The sequence below is a fragment of the Kryptolebias marmoratus genome, linkage group LG21 (genome assembly GCF_001649575.2).
Source record: "Kryptolebias marmoratus isolate JLee-2015 linkage group LG21, ASM164957v2, whole genome shotgun sequence".
Taxonomy (NCBI): Eukaryota; Metazoa; Chordata; class Actinopteri; order Cyprinodontiformes; family Rivulidae; genus Kryptolebias; species Kryptolebias marmoratus.
The window spans coordinates 4,313,168-4,336,508 of NC_051450.1; the positions used below are offsets into that span (position 1 = coordinate 4,313,168).

At 40.8% G+C, this 23,341-nt stretch overlaps 1 protein-coding gene across 1 annotated transcript in view; it reads right to left on the reverse strand.

The window, feature by feature from the left end:
• The window catches only part of scospondin (subcommissural organ spondin), a 233,202-nt gene that overhangs the window by 196,775 nt on the left and 13,086 nt on the right, over nt 1–23,341 (reverse strand). The window contains 17 exon segments of the mRNA XM_037973323.1: nt 230–357; nt 460–662; nt 828–962; nt 4,556–4,812; nt 4,895–4,989; nt 7,323–7,533; nt 9,337–9,598; nt 9,801–9,966; nt 10,067–10,285; nt 10,484–10,656; nt 11,177–11,321; nt 11,400–11,541; nt 11,678–11,930; nt 12,489–12,645; nt 21,396–21,521; nt 21,839–21,924; nt 22,054–22,212. Coding sequence (XP_037829251.1) covers nt 230–357; nt 460–662; nt 828–962; nt 4,556–4,812; nt 4,895–4,989; nt 7,323–7,533; nt 9,337–9,598; nt 9,801–9,966; nt 10,067–10,285; nt 10,484–10,656; nt 11,177–11,321; nt 11,400–11,541; nt 11,678–11,930; nt 12,489–12,645; nt 21,396–21,521; nt 21,839–21,924; nt 22,054–22,212 — 2,917 coding nt within the window.

Sequence of the window (23,341 nt, forward strand, 5' to 3'; positions counted from 1 at the left end):
GGGGGGGGGTATCATGCCGAGAGCATTCTCCCCTTCTTCCAGAGACAGGAGAAAAACAGTTAAGTATTGCAGGGTTATGTTCGATATCTTATCCTTAATATCCCGTGACAAACGTGTCAAACACCTTTTTTGTTAGTTGCTTTTGACCTGGTCATCCAAGTTGTAAAACATTAGTTATATGATAAAAGAAAGACTGTAATACCTCGTGTAGATTACTGATTTTACTCACCCACAAGCATCAAAGACACACCAGTCATAATACTGCTGGAAGGGCACCTCAGTATGGCACAGTAAAAAGAGCTCCTGAGTTAACACAGCACACTTTTTCCTGGCCCATGTCACTCTGTGGGAGTTTAGCTGAAAAGGCAAAGTTTGAACACTCTGACGGTTAGAGAGTAGCCATCAACAGTAGTCAGAGCTAAGTGTGCATGAATGAATGCATGTATATCTGTAACTCACTGCACATGGATCACGAAGGTCCTGGTTTTCCACATCAGGGCAGGAAGGGCTGACCTTCCAAGAATTTCCAAACAGTTCAGGCGTAGACTCTATAATTCCCTGGCGTGTTGTAAAGTCATTCTCTGTGTCTCCATCAAAGTTCCCGCAGAGCCCTCCAACTCGACCTTGCAGGTGGACCTCCAACCGTAAATACACACGCATGCCTAGTAAAAGAACAGAATAAGTTAAATAAACTGCACTGCAATGTGTGTAAACATTTTGATTAACTATACACTATTATAATACTACTATATTTTAGTATTTGTTTTATATTATACATACCCTGAGCATGTGAAGTTTAAAGTAGATAGAAACACAAACTATCTTACCTCCATCCCACAGCAAAGTGACTCCGAGTCGAGAAGAGAGGACAACAAAGAGGCCAACCCTCTCCACAGTCAGACCACTGCCACTGTAGGTCTTTGGCAGGGTAACGGGCATTCCATTTACTGTCACTGCTTTACCTAAATGTTATATATGACATAGTTTACCTCACTCGGCTCTCTGCTTCTTATTAAATAAAATGTGTTCATTAACATTAATTTGCAAAACTACCTATGTACCCCTAATTCTGTGCTGGCTTAAAAATTATACACTATTTATAAAAACAATGCTTCATCGTGATATAAAATAGTCTTATAAAGTCCTATGAAATTATGATTCAAACTTTAAACTTAAAAGTACTGGCTTTGAGTCTTTTTCAAGGGATGTAAAGTCACTTCTTCAAGTAGGTGAATTTGTTAATCCCTCTTGCCTAGTTCCACAGGATGATCGAAGACCAGAAAGTGGACCTACTAGTAGGTTTCCCCTGACCTCTGTTTCTCCTGTTGGAAACTGGAACTACCCTCTGGCTCCACCAGAAATAGCCAGACCTACCAACACCTACCCACTCCTGATGAGACCACACGCATCCTTCTGATTGAGACCTGGACAAAATTGTTCCTGCCAGGCCGTTTAGATAGTGCATGGTAGAGTTGGACGGTGTACATCTGCCACTGCTGTTGGATACCGCTGTCTCCAGATCTTTGCTCAATGACAGACGATCACAGTGGGCACAGAAGCATTATATGGCTTTGGGCACACTATGACTGACATGATGGGAACCTTTTCTGTATGCTATGGCTCCAGAACTCTCCCAATGTTCACATTCCAGGTATCTCGCCATGGTGCCAATCTCCTCGGGTTTCATCTTTTCTGCGAGCTGGGATTCTCAATTACAGACAATGCAGGTGCCACCATCCTGACGGTGACCATATCCTGGCAACACCACTGGCCACCGCTGTTCACTGGGATGGGCTGCCTAACCACATTTAACTACTACTTGATCCAGCTTTCCCCCCGTTCTTCAACCATTGTGTCGGCTGCCCCTTGATCTGCACGATGATGTCACAGCCAAGCTATTGAAAAACCTGGAAGCTGGCATTATTGAGCGCATTGACACTTCGCCCTGGATCTCTAACCTGATGGTGGCAAATAAGAAGTCAGGTGGTCTTCACCCCTGTGTTGATCTCAGACAAGAGAATAAAGCAGTGATTCCAGACAAGTACCTACTGCCTACAGTGGAGGAACTTTCAGCGAGGCTCCACGGCTCAACCGTCTTTTCCAAGCTCGACCTTCACCGAGGCTACTTGCAGGTTCCTCTACACCTTGACAGCTGCAGTGTCGCCGATTTTGCAACCCACATGGGGCTTTTCCATTATACCCAGATGCCCTTTGGCCCCAGCTCTGCCCCTAGTTGCTTCCAGAAGGCCATCTTTGCTGGTATTGAAGGCGTTGTTGTGTATCTGGACGACATCGTGGTGCATGGAGCAACGTCTGCCTTCCACAATGATCGCTTTTCCAGGGTACTGGACGTTCTTGCCAGCCACAACCTTACCTTAAATGGGCAGAAATGCATCTTTGCAGCATCTGTCATCGAGTTTGTGGGTTCCACCTGACCACTACTGGCCTGAGCCTGCTCCATCCAAATGTGGACTCCATACTACGCCTCCCTGAGCCCTCCTGTCCTGCACCCTCCTGTCCTGCGCAGCTGTCGTCATTCTTGGGAATGACTGCCTTTTACATCTGCTTCCTCCACAACTATTCTGAAACCACTGCACCCCTGCGTGCCCTCCTTAAGCAGGACACTGCCTGGTCCTGGACCCCTGCCTGTTCCGCTGCAGTCCACCAACTTAAATCTCAGCTTACCATCCCACTTGTGCTCACCCACTTTGACCTGCAGAGCACCACCTTTGTGACTTGTGATGCCTTTAACTTCAGTGAGACATGGAGCGTCCTGTGGTGTTCGCTTCTAGGTCGCTCACTCCTGCTGAGCGAAAGTACTCAGTGGAAGAGAGAGAGGGGATGCGAACGTTGGCATATGTACGTGTATAGGCAGTGAACCAGATGAACCACCAGGCCCTCACAACCTTGCTGACCACAATTGGATCAGGGCACAAGCCACTGTGTCTTTACCACTGGTCAGAGAGGCTGTAGACATATAACTTCACAACACAGTTTTCGCCTGGCAAGGAGAACATTTTTGCAAACTTACTCTCCAGAGCTACTACAAACTCTGAGTCTGACACTGTCTAAGATCCTTCTGAGTCAGAACTGGCTCTCATGCTGTATACACAACTCCAGTTGGCCGTTTACCTACAGAAAATCCAAGCAGCATCAGCACATGACCCTGTGTTTACCCAGCTCTGTGTCTACATTTGAGAGGGCTTGCCCTCCAGAGTCCAGGAGGATCTAGTGCCCTTCCACCGCATTAAAGGAGACCTCTTCTGCTGGAACAATGTCTGCATCGCCAAAGGGATGTGCACAGTGATCCCCAGTGCCTTGAGAAAACGCATCCTAACATGGTCCATGATGGTCACCTGGGCAATGTGAAAGCTAAACAACGCTGCAGTTTGGTGGCCTGGCAATGACAGAGATCTTGAAGCAATGGTGAAGGACTGCACAGCTTGCCTTGCCAGTGGTAAGCCAGGCCAGGCCCTCCAACAACACCGCCTTTGCAGCCCCTGCTATGGCAGTCAACTCTGTGGACCCACATCCAGGTGGACATCTGTGGTAAACTTCATGGTGTTCCTCAGCTCCAATGTTTCCTGCTGGTGGCTTATGACCTCCATTCTAAATGGCCAGAAGTGCTACCTGCCGGTTCTGTCATAACCAGGGTGATTGTTGATTTCCTCTCCTCCTTATTTGCTGGCTAGGGCGTGCCTGATGTGATTACCACAGACAATGGGCCCCTGAACCTCTCAGCTGACTTTACCACCTTTATGGAGGTGAGAGGGATCAAAAGCATTAGAACCACCTTATACCACCCACAGGCCAACGGTGGTGTGGAGAGGTTTAACCAAACCCTCAAGAACAGGCTCAGAGCACACCTGGCGGATGACCTCCCATTTTTGTCAGAACTGCAGAGCACACTGCTTCATTCCTGGGCAATGGTGCATGTTACAACGTGCAGTTCTCCAGCTTTCTTGATTTTGGGACATGAACTTCAGCTTCCTTTAGGTCACTTACGCCCCCCAACATGCAATGCTCCAGCAGCATCATGCTCTCCAGGAAACAGAGTAACAACACAGCAGGGTTGTGCCCCGAGGTTTATAATTTATGAACTGTTACTGATTCATGACTTCTTCATCTCATATTTTGTTTACCCTCCTAAAATTGTGTAGAAACATCTAAGAAGCAATTAAGAAAAATTGGAGATACCCGAGTTACATTTCAAGTTTTGACAAAACAGATCTTGATACTTTTGTAAATTTGATACGTCAGTGGGGTTTTTTTGTTTGTTTGTTTGGTTGTTTTTTAATAATTTACAAAATTATTTAAAATTTTGTTTTCATTTTTTTATTATGGGATACTGAATGTAAAATTATATATATATATATATATATATAAATTAACAATTGTAGAATTGGGCTTGAAAAAAACAAAATGGCGAAAAATAAAAATGAAGGGGGTCTGAAAGTTTTCTAAAGCCACTACAAACCCAAGATTACATTCTGTTATCCCCGACCAGCTATTACTTATTCTGAGCTTTTCTAAATACACCATCTATAATTCTTACCTCTTAGTAGGTGTATGACAGTGTTTCCCAGGCTGAGGGTGACTGACTTTGTGCAAGTGACCCCAGTGCTCCCACACGGCACATTCTCTGCTGTAACGCTGAACAAACCACTGGTCTCCCTTGACAGCACATACTGACAGTCACCGAGAAAAGAATAGCAGCGGCCGTCATATGTCACATAGTGTGGATCACCAGTTGCAACACATACTCCAGCACAGATAGATTGGGTACAGTGCCAGTGACGCTTCCTACACACACTTCAAAGAAAGAATAAATATTACTGTTTAGCTTTGAGTCTTAAATATGAAATGGTGATACAAACAAATAACTGTATATTACCATGTGTTGCAGTCTTTTGTGATGGTGTCATTGTTGTAATAAAGTTGACCATTATGGTGACATGGGCACTCATCTGGCAGAACACAGCGATCCCCCTAAATTTGAAAAGATACAGTGCCATGCTATCTTTACAGGATCATGACCAGGATATTGAGACCACAGAGATCAATCAATGATATTAAAAATAAATAAATACCACAAATGTTGGCAGGTGGTGTTGATAGAGGTTTGGGACTAACAACAGAAATAATGTAATTTCTAAATAAATTGTTTTTATTTACTGATTCTTCCTTATTTTATTACATCTGAACACAATTGTCATGAATTTAAGTATTTTTTTAGTTTATTTTTGGCTTTGGTTTTTGGTGCTTTGTTTTTCTGTTTTCAGGGGTAATGTTTTCATGTTTCTGATTCATGCTTCTGTTTGAGTTTATTGTTTATTTTATTTTGTTATTTAGTTATCTTTATGTTTAGTCTAGTCATAGTTCAGTTCTTGTTCCTTGTGTATTTTTTTCCTGTCATCATTCACTTCTCCTCTGTTTATCTCATCTTCCTGACACGCCCATCTTCACCTGTTCAAAGTTGTTGTCACTCATCTGTGCCCACTTCCCCTAATTACCCTCTGCTTTAAAACCTGGTCATTTCCTCAACTCTCTCGCTGGTCCATTGTTGCTTACATGCGCTGTCTGATTCCGGCCATGCCCGTGCCTTGTTTATCATTTTTGCTGCATTTTGGATTTTTGTTGTAGTACTGGTTCTGCTGCCTCATCAGAGTTTTGTTTTTGTTTCTTTTTTATTTTAAATAACTTATTTATTTCCTGGAACCACAATGAGTCTGCACATTGGGTTCAGTATTTCTGAATACTCTTCATTGCTGGCTTAGTTTGAAGACCCCAGTTGCAAGTTTGTTTCCGTTAGTTAAATACCCACAATTCTCCACTCTGTGGACAGAAAGGTTATGCAACCATGAACCAGGCCTTACTCTCAGCTATATACCTGCTTGATTTTATGTCTCTGTTAATATTTGGTACAGTAGCCTTTGTTTGCAATTTCACAGGTCAAACGTTTCCTGTAGTTTTTCACCAGGTTTGCACTCACTGCAGCAGGGATTTTGGTCCATTCCTCCACACAGATCTTCTCTAGATCAGCCAGGTTTCTGGGCTGTTGCTGAGAAACACAGAGTTTGAGCTCCCTCCAAAGATTTTCTAATGGGTTTAGGTCTGGAGACTGGCTAGGCCACTCCAGAACCTTGATATGCTTCTTACGGAGCCACTCCTTGGTTATCCTGGCTGTGTGCTTGGGGTCATTGTCATGTTGGAAGACCCAGCCATGACCCATCTTCAATGCTCTAACTGAGGGAAGGAGGTTGTTCCTCAGAATCTCACAATACATGGCCCCGGTCATCCTCTCCTTAATACAGTGCAGTCATCCTGTCCCATGTGCAGAAAAACACCCCAAAGCATGATGCTTCCACCCCCATGCTTCACAGTAGGGATGGTGTTTTTGGGATGGTCGTCCTCCAAACACGGCAAGTGGAATTAAGACCAAACAGTTCTATTTTGGTCTCATATGACCACATAACTGTCTCCCATGACTCCTCTGGATCATCCAAATGGTCATGGGCAAACTTAAGATGGGCCTGGACGTGTGCTGATTTAAGCAGGGGAACCTTCCGTGCCATGCATGATTTTAAACCATGACGTCTTGGTGTATTACCCACAGTAACCAGCACTCATTTAACACAAACCTCTACCAAGCTCATAGAGTGATTAAAAGATTCAAAAGATTAATTTTCTGAAAATTTTATCTGAAACTATTCGTTAGTTTTTATGTGATCTTGCTAACAAGCAGACAAACAAACAAATGAATTGAACTGAAAACATATCTTGATTGGTAGAGTTAACAAAAGGGTCACATGAAGGGGCATAATCAAGTTTTTAACAATGGGGTGACTTGTGACCTTGACCTTTGACCCCATAAACCTTGAAATCAATAGTGACCACCCTTGAGCCATGAGGTGTTCTGCTGTGGAGTTTAATTTTCCTCCATTGCATGGTTGCATAGTTAGAGCACAAGGTCATCTGTGGCTTTGACCTTTGAACTGTCACCTTGAAATCAACAGTGACCACCCTTGAGCCATGAGGTGTTCTGCTGTGGAGTTTAACATTCCTATATTATACAGTTACAGAGTTAGAACACAGGCTCATCTGTGACCTTAACCTTTGACCTTGAACTTTTGACCAGATCACCACCAAAATTTATTTATTTATTTGTTTTTTGTACCATTTTTGACATTTCCCTAAAATTTCATGAAAATCCATTTATAAGTTTTTGAGTAATCTTGTGAACAGACAGACAAACAAACAAATGGTACCTAAAACATAACCTCCTTAAAGGAGGTAAAAATGAAAATTGAGATTCCACTTACTAGTAAGACAGTCCCCAAAGGACAAACACAACCAGACAATGGCTCTCTGCAGCTTGACTGTGTGACAGTAGACAGCTGCTGTTGGCCAGGAGGGTCCAGACTGGAACAGGTAAAAAGGCAGGAGCGTGGAGAGTAAACCAGATAGTGGGGACATTGCTGCACTTTCTCACAGGGCTCCTGGGTACATTTAAAAATTCCCTGCTCACACACACTGAAAAGTGAAAGAAAGTAAGGTCAAATTGACATAAACCTTTAAAAGTTTATTTATAGCTTCCAACTGCATATGATGTTTGCATACAAATATCAATAGTTCATAAAAAATATAAATTGAAAAAATGTGCTTTTGAGTAGAAAGAGGTTTCACTGGATGGTACAGAAACCCAGTGTCACAATATCTCTTGTGCAACTGCAGCCTTGACACTATAGCTTTGTGGGGGCTCATAAAAGTTTACTATGCAACAATAAATTTTCACTTCTACAAAATGTGCTTAGGTGTTATGAAAATTATTTCACTAGACACACAAGCCAAGGTTTGTTATTCAATGTGCTAAAAGTACCAGATGTTATATTGTATACCGGTGTAATAATTAGCAATTTCCATGTATAAGGAGTCAGATCAATGGACCGATATCAGCAATTCAAAGAAAAGTGATAATTTAAGAAAAAGATAAGGCCCAGATAGCATCAAGGGCTCATAAAACAAGCCTGTTGCTCTCTGGTACTTGTAAAGATCCAGTGTCACAGTATGCTGAATGTATGATATCGTGGTGATGAAATGCAATGAAATCAACCTATCCTGTTTCATAAAGCAGGAACATAGAAAGATTTCATCAGAACTCTTTCACCACATGGTATCCTCTTTGTTTGGCATAGAAATGCACACAACATGCAGTTTTACTCATAAAAATCACACAAACACTTTAAGGCACCAGGGAAAAGTGCTGAGATTCTACAATTATTATAGGATTATTTTCTTTAGTCTTACAAATTGCTTGTTTTTACTTTAAAAGGAGTAGTGCCATAATCAATTTGCATTGTCAGGGATTTGGGACTTAGAGATATTAAAATAGATGTAGTCACTCATTAAACAAACAAGATGCCAACTGAAATCTGGATTAAGTTAAAGGAAATGGTTGTGAGTGACCCAGAAGGACAAAGAGGTGATTGGAGCAGATTATAGTCCACGTGTAGATGAAGAGAACAGAGATTATAAGGTGTTGGTGAGGTATTGTGTTAAGAACAGAAATGTATAAGAACAGAGTTGATTCTTTTTTCTCCTAATAGATGAAAATGGCTGTGAACACGTACTTTAAGAAGAGGGAGGAACATAGAGAGGCATTGAAGAATGAATGAAGGTACACATAGGTGGATTATACCCTATCAAGAAGGTGCAATCTGAAAGAATTAGGACGCTGCAAGGTGGTGTCATAGGAGAATGTACTGTAGCTAGAAAAAGAAAAAAGCAAGTAAAGGCAGAGACAAGGGTTAAATGGTGGAAATTCAAAAAGGAAAAACGTTGAGCAAAGTACAGAGATGAGTTGATATAGGCTCTAGCTGGGAGAGAAGAATGACAACATAACAAGGAAAGTACAATGGAAGTGGTCATGGAAACTGCTAGAAAAGCATTTGGGGTAACTGTTGAAGTAAAAAAAACTGCAGAGGAGAAATAGTGGATATACTGGAAAATAAATGCTGGATATGGACTAGACAGAGAGGAGTAAAAACGGAAACAGAAAAGGTTTGTAGATGTAGTGAAGGAGGAGGTGCAGAAGCTTGGTGTGACAGATGAGGATGCTGGCAGATGATCCGATGTGGTGACCCCATAAGGAGCAGCCAAAGACAGAAGATAAAGTTAGCATCAGATAAGGGTTGTTTGTTATTTTACAGTATGTTCTTGTAACACTTAAGATGGTTTTGATGATCTTAGCTGGGGTTTATCAGTTATTTACTAGACAGGAAACATTTGGCTTAAAATAACATTTGGCTCACATTTCCCTAATTTTTTCTGACGTACCAGGTGTTGCAATTGTTCTGAACTACAGTCCCAGTGGGATACATCTGGTCTCCTTGCACACAAGGGCACAAAGTCTTGGGCACACACTGGCCTTGCTGGTCCTGCACAAATCCTGCAGGGCACTGGCAACCAGGAACACACATTCTGTGACCAGACCCACCACCCGTGTCATCACAGCTCCATCTGTGTGGCAGATCGGAGCAGGAACCACCACACAGCTGACCACACTCCTGGTACACCTGACCCCCCGAGCACTGGACAGCTAAGTAGAAAAGCAGAAACAAGGGTGTAGAAAGACTCACTACAGGTTTAGAAAGGTTTCCTACATGAAAGATTTCAAGACCAAATTCAAGTCATTTATGTAACTGTTTGTTTTCTTAGATCATAACTGCATCTCTTTACCACCTGGTAGAATTTTGGCTCAATAAAATACATAGCTAAATTTATGACGGAGAACAGCTTACAGCAAAATGTTTGGTTGCGCCAGTAAACTAAAACACCCTCCTGAGCGCAACGTTGGGCATAGGCAGTGAGAACTGTGCAGTGACACAATCTCTGCGGGACACATCCACACACTTCCGACAGACAGAGATGAAAATATGGCTCCTTCTCCACCACATCATGACATGCCTACAGAATAAAAGTGTGAGGTAGGTGTGTGGGGTTATATACAAGAACAGAGAAATGTTTATGTGCTCCTTAAAACAAAGTTAACTCCAAACACACTGACCTGAAAAACAGGACTATGTATGATGGCACACACTGTTTCTGCATAGTATCTCCTTTGGGTGTATGTAGAACAGGGGTCAGGTGGACCTGCTCCAGACAGCGTGCATCGCTCACTTGTAAATTTCTCTGCAAAGGATAGCACACTGTTCTCCACGTCTCCATCTGGGGTCGTAAAGTCATCATACTGGTTCCACGTCAGCGTTCCACACAAACCACGCACCTTAGATATACCATATATAGTTATTACCAACACTGACACAACGTGGAAAATGTTTGCAAAGGTTCACAGTTAAGTAATTTTAGAATCTGTGATGATTTGTTTTTAGTACAACTTAAAGAAATAAAAGTGATTATACTGAAGTTTAATTTGTTACAAATGGAGGTAAAATGAGAGAACCAGATGTGGTGCTAAGGTCACCTTGTTAGCAAAGCCAGGCTGAAGGTTGATCAGAGCAAAGGGTCCATCTAAATACCAAAGAATCTCTGCTCCAAATGACTGAATGAGAACAAATGAAGAGGAGGCTCTACGTAACACCAGGTCACCTGTCACCACTGGCAACGTCTGCCTCTGGCCATTCAAAGTCACTGTGCCTAAAAGCATGAACATGGGACTTCATTAGTACAATGTTTTCTCGTAATTAGCATAAAATTACAAGCATACAAACATTTGGGTCTTATTTAGTAGATGAAATTTGCGGTCTTTTTTGTGGATGATGCAGATAGATTTACCTGGACTATGATGTTTGCAAACAACACTGTGATCTGAGTGAGAATAGGGAGCAGGTGGATAAGAGCCTAGAGAGTGTAGGCTTGGTGGAATGGATGAAAATGGGTGTCAGGAAGGTTTTGTGGCAAAAGGATAGCTTCTGCAGCCTGCTGTGTTCTATGGTTTAGAGATAGTAACACTAACAAAAATACAGGAGGCAGAGCTGAAGATGTTTAGATTTTATTTTGAATGAAAGTCACTGTAGTTTTGCAGCTGTGGTAATCTCATATGAACATTGTCTCAGTTTAATTTAACATTCAGCCACTTGGAGTTTCGAATGCTTGTAATAATCTGATGGAACTTCATGGAATCAGTTTACGACTGACGATTAGTGAACTAACTCACCAGTGTTTGTGATGGTAACTGTGGTGTGGAGGGCTTTGACTGATATCTCTTTTAGACAGCCCATTTTTTCCCCACCTCCTCCTCCTTCTTCTGCTGTACACTTCCCACATCGCACACCCACAATCAGCTTTCTGTCAACAAAATCCTGAAGACACATATGGCATGAGTGTAAAGCACACACTCATTGTGTATGTATTTGTGTGCACTGCAACTTGTGTTTTACCTCCACAGCAATAAAAGGACAGTCTCCTCCATGCAGTAAATACTGCTTTTTGTCAAAAGTTGTAACTTGTAATGTTCCTATCAGAGTGCACTGGCCTGCACATTTCTCAGCAGTGCACTGCCACTCACCTGCCCTGCACACACTGGGAGGAAAGTGGAAAGTAAAAATAAAAATGGCCAGAGAATCAAAAATATTTTTTTGTATAACAGCAAAGAAGGATGTAGATGAAGGAGGGGTACAGCCACATTAATTGCAGTAAAACACATATTTAAACTCACCAGGTGTTGCATCTCTGCTGTATCCTGTCCCCAGGCTGGTAGGTGCGTCTGCGGTGGAAACAGGGACAGTCATCCTTTTTTAAACAAAGGCCCTGGTGAAGGTATCGCCCTGGAGGACACTCACAGCCCCCGACACACTCCTCTCTACACAGGCCAATGGATGCAGCAGGCCCTGGAGGCTGAGGAGCAGAACAACTGGGGGGACACGAGGACACACAGTCTGAAAAGATCTGGCCCCTGTGGCAAACACGACCTGAAAAAATAATAAAACAAAAAACAAAACTGAGGAAACACAATTAAAGGATGGTATTTTGTTCCAACTATTCTTTAAAGCAATGATTTCTAAAGTTGGAGTTGGGACCCTAATGTGGATCACCCAACACCAAGTAGGGGTCCTTAGATAATCTTAGATATCAATTTACAATTAAAAACCTATTTTTATAATATATGCACACCCTTATTGTTACAGTGAATAGAAATGCAAGCCATAAATTGAAAAAAATAATAGCATAATGGATGTTAAGACTGTTTGTGTTGTTATTACTTCTTAATAGTGTCATTAGCATTTTTGGATATTTAAACAGCCAACATATAGGGTCACATACCTTGGTCACTATTATTTTATGGGTCAAAAGCTGAAAAGTTTGAAAAGTTCTGCTCTAAAGCACAACTATCCCAACTCAAATGTAAAAAAAACAATTATTGTTGCTCTCACTTTTTTCTGATGTATGATGGAAAACTAACAGACTGAGAAGCATCCAGTTTTCTTTATCATGTGCAAGTCATATATCAAAGTGTTGTATTTCTTTACCACAAAGTGTGGCTGTCCTCCATGTTAGGATGATGTGTTGCTGGGCACACTCTCGGGCATAGCTGGCCAGAGTATCACACACTGCACCCTCCCGCTCGTTGGGCAGCAGGCTACAGTACAGGTAGAGACAGGTGTCTATGTAAGCTTCTGGGTTCACCTATAAAGGACAAACATACAGCCATATAAATCCTTGTGTAGTCACATCCTAAATATGCTACAGTGAATTCCTGACTGATAAATACTGCTTTGTATGAATTCACAATCATGGGGAAAAAAGTCCACCTTTTTTCAATTCTTTCTTTTGTTTATCAGGACATAATAAAACTGATCTGGTTGTTAGCAAGTTCTCAAATTATTCAAATCTAACCTTTCTGTTTAGAAAAAAAAACAACAGATTTCACCATGTCACCATGTCAGTATTAAGCAAAGAAAATGGAAACGCTGTGTGTGAAAACCTTCTCCAAACTTGCTGTTACCACAGGATTTATAAGGGTTCAGTATTAGTCAGGTACATCTCATCAAAGGCATTGATTAACTGATCATCATCAGTGGGCTCACGTCTTTAAAGTTTTGTCCGTGAGCTGCTCTGACATATTCATGTGTGTGTTAACACAATACCAAGGAAAAAAGACATTAGCTATGACCTTAGAGAGGCAACGGCTGCTGCTCGTCAATCTGGAATGAGTTAAAGGTCATTTCCAAACTATATGGAGTTCATCATTCTACAAAGAGAATAATTATTAACAAATGGAAAACATTTAGGACAACTGCCAATATTCCCAGGATTGGACGTCCCAGCACATTTGCTCCACTGTCAGACAATGCAATGCTCAGAGAAATTACACAAAAAACCAAAAGCTCCATCTCGGACACTATAGGTCTCAGCAGAATAAAGATTGAAATTTATGTCAGGACATTTAAAAAAGGCTGAAAAAATATGGCTTGTTTGAAAGGATTGCAGGAGAAAAAAATCTTCTCTCTGAAAAGAACATTTGCAGTGTTATGCTGATGTTACTCAGTTAAATTTATACATGAAACCTGACGAATCAAATCAATTACCTGCAACCCCAATTCCAATGAAGCTGGGGCGTGGTGTAAAACATAAATAAAAACAGAATAAGATTATTTGCAAATCCTTTTTTATCTATATTCAATTAAATGCACTACAAAGACAAGATATTTAATGTTAGAATGGATAAACTTTGTTTTTTGCAAATATTCACTCATTTTGAATTTGATGCCTGTAACACATTCCAAAAAAGCTTGGACAGGGGCAACAAAAGACTTGGAAAATTGAGGAATGCTCAAAAAACACCTCTTTGGATGACTCCAGTCGTTCACAAGCAAGTATGGGGCGAGGTTGGCCCCCATCATGCAACAGGATACTGATCCCAAACACAGCACGAACTCTACGACAGTGAGCTAAAATACAAGTCACACAGGAAAAAAATAACTGAAAGTTATTACAGCCATAAGCTATGCAATCATAAGGAGTACTTCACACAGCTTTTCCATTTTGCCATTATTTTTGTTTAATAAATGACATGATAGAATCTGCTGGGTGTTTTCAACATAAAGTAATGGCCCAGTTAAAGTCCAAGACTTAGAACAACTTAAATCTTGTGCTGTAACCTTGAGAAAGCGGTGTATTTATGTGTTACAGCAAACTTTAATGAATTGAAGTAACTGTGTAATGAAGAACACGTCGGGTGTGGTGGGTGAGGCAAACCCAATGTGCAGACTCATGACTGACAGTTCCAGGAAAAACTCATTTATTTAAAAATGAGAAATAAACAAAAACAAAGGCTGGTGTGGCAGCAAACCAAAACTAAATACAAAAACACTGAATAAATCCAAAATGTAGGGAACACGAGAAGCAAGATATGAGGGGACCCAGATAGCGCATAAAAGCGAACACGGACCAGTGAGTAAGTGGAGAAGATGAGCAGGTTTTAAAGACAGAGGGTAGTTAGGGGAAGTGGGCACAGGTGAGTGATTACAAACTTGGGGCAGGTATAGATTGGTGTGGCAGGCAAACAAATGATTGATTGAGGACAAGTGAATATGACAAAGAACACAGAGGGTGTTGGGGTTGGTGGAGCCAGGTTTCTTTTGTTACTCCCAGGAGGTGGCGCCAGGAGTCCGGGTAGAGTAGGGAGCTGCTGATCAGACACACCTGGGACCAGTTGGGGCTCATCAATGGTGGCATTTAAGGAGCAGGTTGACATCCATTCAGCGCCTGGTTGTTGACCATACGTGNGAAACTAATATGATAAGTTATACAGCTGAATTATACAGTTCTGCTCCATGCCTCTTTAAGTTCCACGACGCTTGCTTCATTTCTGAAAGCTCAGATCAGTGTGGGACGTGGCCAGCTCCATCTGTGATCTATGGTCAGAATCTACATACAGATGGACTGGTATGAAGCTATTTTGTGTAGGAGCCTATAGACTCACTAAAATTGGACCATAAGAAATTGGTAAAAACATTGCCAGCACCGATGAGCCTCGATTCAGTGGACTCCAGAGCCTCCACAGTTACCAGATCTCAATGCAACCGATCACCTTTTGTGTGTGGTGGAATCGGAGACCCACATCACGGATGTGCAGCTGACAAATCTGCAGCAACGGCATGATGCTATCATGTACATATGGACTGAAATCTCTAAGGAAGGTTTCCAACAACTTGTTGAATCTATGGCATGAATAATTAAGGCAGTTCTGAAGGCAAAAGGGGGTCAAACCCAGTATTAGCAAGGTGTACATAATAAAGTAGCTGTTGAGTGAAAATGCACACAGTCAATCGTGTCAGTTCACCAACTACCATGAGCATTTGTTTACCTACAGACACAGCTGAAGTGAGTGAAAATAGGTCAAGAGTTATACTTACTGGTCATATTTGTTTACCTACACAAACTACAGTCAGACTAATATAATGTAGGTCAATCATTTAACTCCAGTTTAATGTGGTTTTCAACAGATTCAGACGAATGCTTTGTTTACATTGGAACTGCATATCAATATATATTTGGAAAACTACTGAAGTAAACTCTTTCAAACTGTACCATTTGATATAGTTCAGGGTAATATTTTTGTGTTTGATTTCATATCTTGCAATGAGTACCTTCACTACATTCTATGATAAGTTTGGTTGTCTTGGTTATGATTTCACATGATTACTGTACTTATTTACTAGAGTATAAGTATCACAAATATCATATATTCCTGTCTTTGTTGGCACACTACAATATGTTTTTTTATACAAAAATGAATCAGCAGCTTTTTCAATTTGTTGTCAGACTGTTGAGTGAATTTTCTTAGCAGTTCTAAAATACTGGGATGTAAAATCCAGACAAGCTGCTGTCTTCACATCTAAGGAGCTTTTATGCAACTCAACCTTGATGTTTATTATTGGCCGTACTAAGAAGATCCTTTGTCTTCTGTGACTGTAGATGCAATAAGTATAGGTATCTGCATATCTATAAAGGTCCAAAGAAAACAATTACAGTCATACATCACATCCTTATTGCATTGGGAATCTGGTCCATGATATTGCACCTGGATAACTGGCTGCGTTTTAATGTACTACACAGTTCTGATCAGTTCTTCTGCAGTAAAACCCTGATCTGACGAGTCTTATTCATAAACTAATAGTCCATTATCCTCCTCTAACTCTAGACAGAGGTCCAGTTTCACATTTAAGTAAGAGATGGTGTGGGCCACTTAGTTTCAACAGAAAACCAGAATACAGTTTAATTTTGGTGGTTCAATAAACGAAGCTCATCTGAAGTATGACTTTTTCTCTGAAGAGGCAGTTCTGTCACCAACACCTGGTCAAACAATGGAGAAAAAGCTATTTTCTTTCGAGCTTGAACAAAATGGCAACAAATGACATGCCTATACCACACAGTGCAATTTTAGGGGAGTCCACAGACTTTTTATCGACTATGATTTAATCCAACATACTTAAAAAAGTGAGAAAATTAATACTGAATATGTTTGTATATGAAAATAAGTCTTTCTAAAAGAATTAGAGGCTATTTGAGGTAGAACACTATAAAACAGGGGTGGGCAATCCTGGTCCTGGAGGGCCACCATCCTGCATGTTTTATGTCTTTCTTTACTCCAACACAGCTGATTCAGTGGTTAAATCACCTCTTCATGTTCTGCAGAAGCCTGTTAATCACCCATTGATTTAAATCAGGTGTGTTGAAGCAGAGAAACAAGTAAAAAATGCCAGATGGTGGTCCTCGAGGACCAGGATTGCCCACCCCTGCAATAAAACCACCAAATATTTAGGTTAAAAATATTCATCCATAACGTGAACAGACCTTAATATAATATCTTCCCTACTTTATCATGAGTAAACACAACATCCAGTCATACCTGACACAACTACTGATGTTTAACTAAAAAAATCTCTTTTTTGTAAAGTATTCTGGATAAAAACATCTGCTAAGTGACAAAAAGGTCATCAGAAAAATAATCATATGAGAAACCTAGGCATTTTTAGCCGCCCTGATTTTCAGTATCATGTCAGGACTGTCCAGTTTGCAGAGTATCTGTTCAAACTGCTCGTGTTAGAGATCCAGCAGAAGAACTTGGGCCAAATAATCCCAATCAGACGTACATGAGTTGTAGCTGCTCCTGTTAATGAAGCAACACAAACACAGCTTGGCAGAAGTCTTATCATTATGCTGCCTTCAGCAAAACAGTGGGCTCTGTTAGGATCCTCTCTGTGGTTTCCATTCATCAGTTCCTACTTGCAGAGCACCAAACTGTGATTACTATCTCCTTCGTGAAGGGTAACTTTATGCTTTATTTTGCCATCATGTTTTTCAGTTTTCACAATGAAATGTTTTCCAATGACTGATCTGGGATTAAGCTTTTTATTTGTTTATAATTTGAGGGGCTCCTGTGAAAGTTTTCTCATCAGAATTTCACTGAATCTAATTATTCAAAATACTTCATATTGAAACAAAACCTGCAGGTAGATTAAAAATGGAAAGACGTTTTTTTATTCCGTCTTCATTTTTTTAGAACATAATTTGACAAAATGTAGAAAAATGTTCTGCAAACTTTTTCCCCTGCCTAATGTTTGTGAAGATGTTTATAGTAACTCATTGCAGAGTCATGAAGAACAAACAAAAAAAAAAAACAGTAAAAAACATAATCTGCATAATACTTTTCTCATATTGATAGGTAATTTGTCCTTAAATTAAAAATGTGTAGCAAAATTTGGGACTGGATGCAAACTATCCTGTGTTTGTTTACCTATGGAAACAGCTGAAGTGACTGAAAATAGGCCATGTTCTTTGTTTACATCAAATGTGGACCCACATTTTAGGACTCCATTCAGTATATGTGGAAAACCCTACTTCTTGCACAATGACTGCTGGAGATAGGCACCAGCTCCCCTATGGATGGATGGATGGACGGAAAAAACAAGAAGGCTGGAAAAGACATACCCAAATTAAATCGGATGCTATTCTTGAACCTTTTGCTGTACAAACCAAAAATTGGGTTCCATTTCAAGTTAACACTTTGAATTTTTTACCTCAGCAGTCAAAACGATTGCCCCTAACAGCTGCCCCTAAAACACTAGGTGTGTGTGTGAGTGAAGGATTAGATTGGTGTTTTTTGAACCCTCTTTCATGCCATGTACCAATGTTAAACCCCCATTTTGTTGGATTAGTTTAGGTTTTATCTGTGAATTTGTCTTGTTACTGTTTGCTTTCTCCTCTGATTGACAAAGATTATCTCTATATCTGAAAAACTTATTGTCAAAAAGTTAAAAATCCTCTTCTGTTGTACAGAAGAGGATTAGAGCCATGGTGAAAAAACTAATTTTCCAGAATTTTAATGTCTTTCGTCAGAATTCTGACGGTAAAGTCTGAATTCTTTCCATTTTTTTTCTATTATGCTAATCTGAATGCTAAATTCAGATTATCTGTTGTGGCTGATGATTTGTGGTTACTACCACATCATATTTTAGCTCAATATTTGTTTTTATTAACTGAGTTATAGCTATTTTTGTATTTACTAAGGTCGATTAGCTGTGTCAACCATTTTGAATCGGGCTGATTCCAAAACGGAACCAGTTGTAGATGTGAATCCATTTATTGCTGTCTGAGAGTTTCTTTCAAATCATTCCCTGGTTCATAAGATATTTTGGTAACAGACAGACAAATGCACACACACACACACAGGCCTGCTTTCCACCTTTTGACAGTGGGCTATAAAAGTATACTATTTTATATGGACTTAACAACTAAAATTGTTCTAATAGATATTGGGATTACATAGTGAACATAACAAAGCCTCTATCCCTGGTGTTTGTGGTGGTGCTCACATTCTTTTCATCCATTCATGATATGCCACATATCCAGGTCTGTCCAAGCCCTTCTCTTTCTGTGCCCTGCAGACCTTCCTGGAGATGTCAAAATATTCCAAAACCAGATGGGATAAATAAACCCTCCATGTCTGCTTTGAGCTTTCTTCAGTTGGATGTCCCCCAGATTTCCCCACAGGAACAATCAGGGAGAGGACTGAAGCACTTTTACTGGGCCTCTTAAGTGTAAAAAAAGCAGTATTTTTATTCCACACAACCATCTCCACTTTCTTTTAAGGTGCTCTCATTCATATAAGCCTTACTACTGTCGTCTATGTTGTTTTAAATGTAAGACCACCAACTCACATGAAAGAACCTTTGCTTCTGTACTGCTAATGCTTGTGTGCCTCTTATATTGGGGAAAATGTCCCCTTGGTATGAGACTATTTCATAATTTTTTCAACACACTGTGCACTGAGGGGAAAAATAGTTTCATAACCTGGAATATATGAAGCCTTCTTGTCATTTGTAGTTGCTCAATATCTGTTTGTTTTGCTTTGTTAGTGTTTAATTTGGTTTCACTGTTTTATTCTTTTATTTGCCTAAACTTTGATAAACTAAAACATGAATTATTTTGGAAAAAAAGACTGAAAGAAAAATTTGTTCTGACTTTATTCTCTTTATGAAAGTTCTAGTTTCAAACATGGAAACAACACTGGTCAATGTGAACACATCTGCTGTGGCTTAAAACTGGCTGTAAATCTTCACAACAAAGAATTTTGAAATCAAATCAACTAATTTGTTGGGGTTGGTGGAGCCAGGTTTCTTTTGTTACTCCCAGGAGGTGGCGCCAGGAGTCCGGGTAGAGTAGGGAGCTGCTGATCAGACACACCTGGGACCAGTTGGGGCTCATCAATGGTGGCATTTAAGGAGCAGGTTGACATCCATTCAGCGCCTGGTTGTTGACCATACGTGGTAACCTGAGCCCAAGCCTTGCCTTTGCAGATCCTGTTTAAATGCTGCTGTGCCTGAGAGAGGAACTTACCTTTGTGTTTCCGTTTCTTTGTTTCCAGAGATCCTGAGCTCTGCAAGACGCCAGCCAAGCCGATTCTGGTTTCCACTCCGAATGTAATTCGCTCCTGGAAGTGAGTCCAGCCATGGCCGTTCGCCTGCCTTGCCTGTCCGCTCCCCACCGAGAATCTGAGGGATTCATCTGTGCTACTTCGAACCCAGAGGCTTATCTGGCGCTTTAAGTTTTTGCCCTTCACTGGGGGTTTTCCTCTAAGGAGACTGATCTTGTTTTTTGTTGAACTATTAAACCTGTGTAGATCTGAGTCGCGTCTTGAGCAGTCTCTGTATGTGGGCCAAGAAACTTACAAAAACCATGACAGAGGGCACAGGAAGCAAAAAACCAACTAAAAGCTAAACACAGGAACTACCAAAAACAGAACAAAAGAAACAGAAAGAACAACTTAGAAAACAACTGAAATCCTGACAGGACCCTCTCTCAAGGGACGGCCCCCGACGTCCCAAAACAAAAATACCTAACTCGGGAGGGTGGAGGGGCATAAACAAAAACATAGGACGGAGGGACCAAAACCAAACAAAAAGCAGACCAGGCCAAAGGCCAGGGGAACTCAACAAAACAAAACCATTGAAATCAACGTCCAGGTAGACGGCCCGGGAACCGTGCAAAGCGGAGCCAGAGTTCGGTTGGACGGCCCAGGAACCGTCCATGCGGGGACCAAACTTCGGGAGGACAGCCCTGGTGTCGTCCACACAAGGACCAGAGTTCGGAAAGCCTGAGAACCGCTCTAGATGCTGCTGACGAGAGAGAGAGGCATCCTCTGGGACCCTCTATAAGGCATTGAAGGAACTGAAGGCTCAGCAGATGACGCTGGAGAGACTGGAGAAACTGAATGCACTGCAGGCGGCACTTATGAGATTTAATGCTCTGCAGGCAGCGACTTTCTCCAGTGACGATGTTTGCGAGGAGCCCGAGACACAGGGGAAGCTGGTGTCTCTCTCCAGCAGTCACTGTGTGAAAGGTGGAGGACACCCTGGACATGCCTCCTGTCCATCACAGGGCCACATAGAGACAAAGAGACAAACAACCATTCACACCCTCACTCACACTTAGAGACAATTTAGTTCAATTACCCAAACATGCATGTTTTTGGTCTGTGGGAGGAAACTGGAGTACTTGAAGTAAAGCCACACATGCAGGGTTGAGAACATGCAGACTTCACCCATAAAGTCAATCCTGAGACCTTCTTGCTGGGGGACAGCAGTTCTAATTACTGCCACCATTAATAATAATATTATTATTATTATATACTGACTTGTAAAAGATGTACTTGTATTTTGATTTCGTTATTCTTATGCAATGTCATATTACAAAAACACTATCAAATATGTGAAAAATATTTGATAGTGGACTATAGTGTTAATAAAGTATTTAAGTAACTTTAGTTAACACCACTGTGAATGATTCCTCAATACAGACCATTGCATGAGTTTATAGTTTGTTACTGAAAGTCATAAAATGTCATATGTTAGGTATCAGCAGTTTCTGACCTGAACATGGCAGTGTATGAAGGCATCTCCCAGCAGCTGATGACACACTGATTTGGCCATCCTGTGTAGACTAGGATCTCCTGTGACATCACAGCTGTGACCAAGCTCAGCCACATCACTGCAACCCTGATGGAGACACATAGACTATATTATTGAAGGTCCCTCTTATAGAGAAAGTTAAAGAAAATATTGGAGAAGTAAAACAGAATTCAGCATTTGCATTAAATAAGTGCCGAGCCTATAATCTCCTTCAACCAGATAGTTTGCAGCATTTTATTTTGATAGCTGAAACACGTGTATCTTATAACAACAGCATAAAAGTAATTTGATTACCTTTAGAAGGAACTCATAGAAATCAAACATATAGAAAGTTAAAAAAGGAACATTTTCATATAACCTTTGACAATAAAAAATGGTAACATTTATTCAGTGCAGTACAGTACTTCACTGTGCCGGTCCGGAACCTTCCAGGAGTTGCCAAAACTGGCAGCGTATGGAGAAACAGTTCCAGTCATCGTTGTAAAATCATCTATGGTAACCGGATACAAAAAAGTTTACTTGTGAATTACAAAAAAGGCTCAAAATCATATCAAAACCAATTGTAAAAGAGCTCAGAACTGACAACAAAGTGAATAAACATGTTTCTGTGTGTTCTCACCATTAGCATCGTTGTTATAATCTCCACACAACCCTCTGGTGGCTCCAAGGTGTTCAGCAGTGACAGTCACATACACTGTGTTGACAAGGTCAAATTTTACCCTCATTCCCAGGCCACTCTCCACAAACACAAAGTCCCCAAGCCAATAGACACTAACTCCTGCAAAAACATTAAAGACAATAATTTGACATAAGCATACCATATGCTATGTTGCCATGATGTAACCATCTTGGTGCTTTGTTGGTGTGACATTTTGTTCTTACATATGTCATTGCTGTGGCATATCTTTTTGTCTCAGTTCTTTAATGAAACTGTGGTAAGATCTGAATGTCAGTATCTAGCCACAGTCTCATCCACCATCCTCTGGCTCTCCTTCCTTTTAGTTGCTGCTGGGCTACTCTTGAATAGTCTAGTCTTGCAATTTGTCTTATGTTTCTCTCTTCGACAAGTGAAGTCCAGACCAAACCCACAACAGTAACTTGCAAATTAATTACATCCAGAGTAATGTTTGTGGAATGAATGACAAATTAAAATGTCTGTCCTAAACATCATGTGACCACACAAAGAATGCAACTGGCACCAAAAAATAAACACGGTAAATGTTGGTACTCTTACAACATCATATAGTGTTGTTGGAGTCTAGCAACACAATAGGTATGCAGCAGCAACCAAGACAGTCTTTATTCTATGCATGTCAAGAAAAAAGACAAAAAACACTGCTAATACAGTTCTAACAAGACCACTACAAACAAAAAGCAATGGCAGTGCTTGTTACTGAAAAAAGGGCCACAATTGCCACAATACTTTGTAAGTGCAGACAGTGTTAACATAGCATAGTGTTTGGTTACTGCCACATAATTTTAATTAATGAAATGTATATGTGGAATTTTTAAAGTGCAACATTCATGCTACAAAATTTTCAACATGACCAATAAATCCATGGCAACTTGGCAATCTTCTTTAAAGATTTTTGTGTTCTCCATCATCAATAAATATTATTTCCAAACTCTGATCTTCTAAAGTTATTACTTCTAGTTGATCATTTTAGTTCAGTAAAATCTATACATCACTGGTTTAAAATAAATATATATTATTTCATTGTTGTTTCCTGGACGTCTCCCTGGTGATGTCCCACCGGGAGGAGGCCCAGAGGAAGACCCAGGACACGCTGGAGGGACTATGTTTCTCAGCTGGCCTGGGAACGCCTTGGGATTCCCCCGGAGGAGCTGGCCCAAGTGGCTGGGGAGAGGGAAGTCTGGGTCTCCCTGCTTAGGCTGCTGCCCCCGCG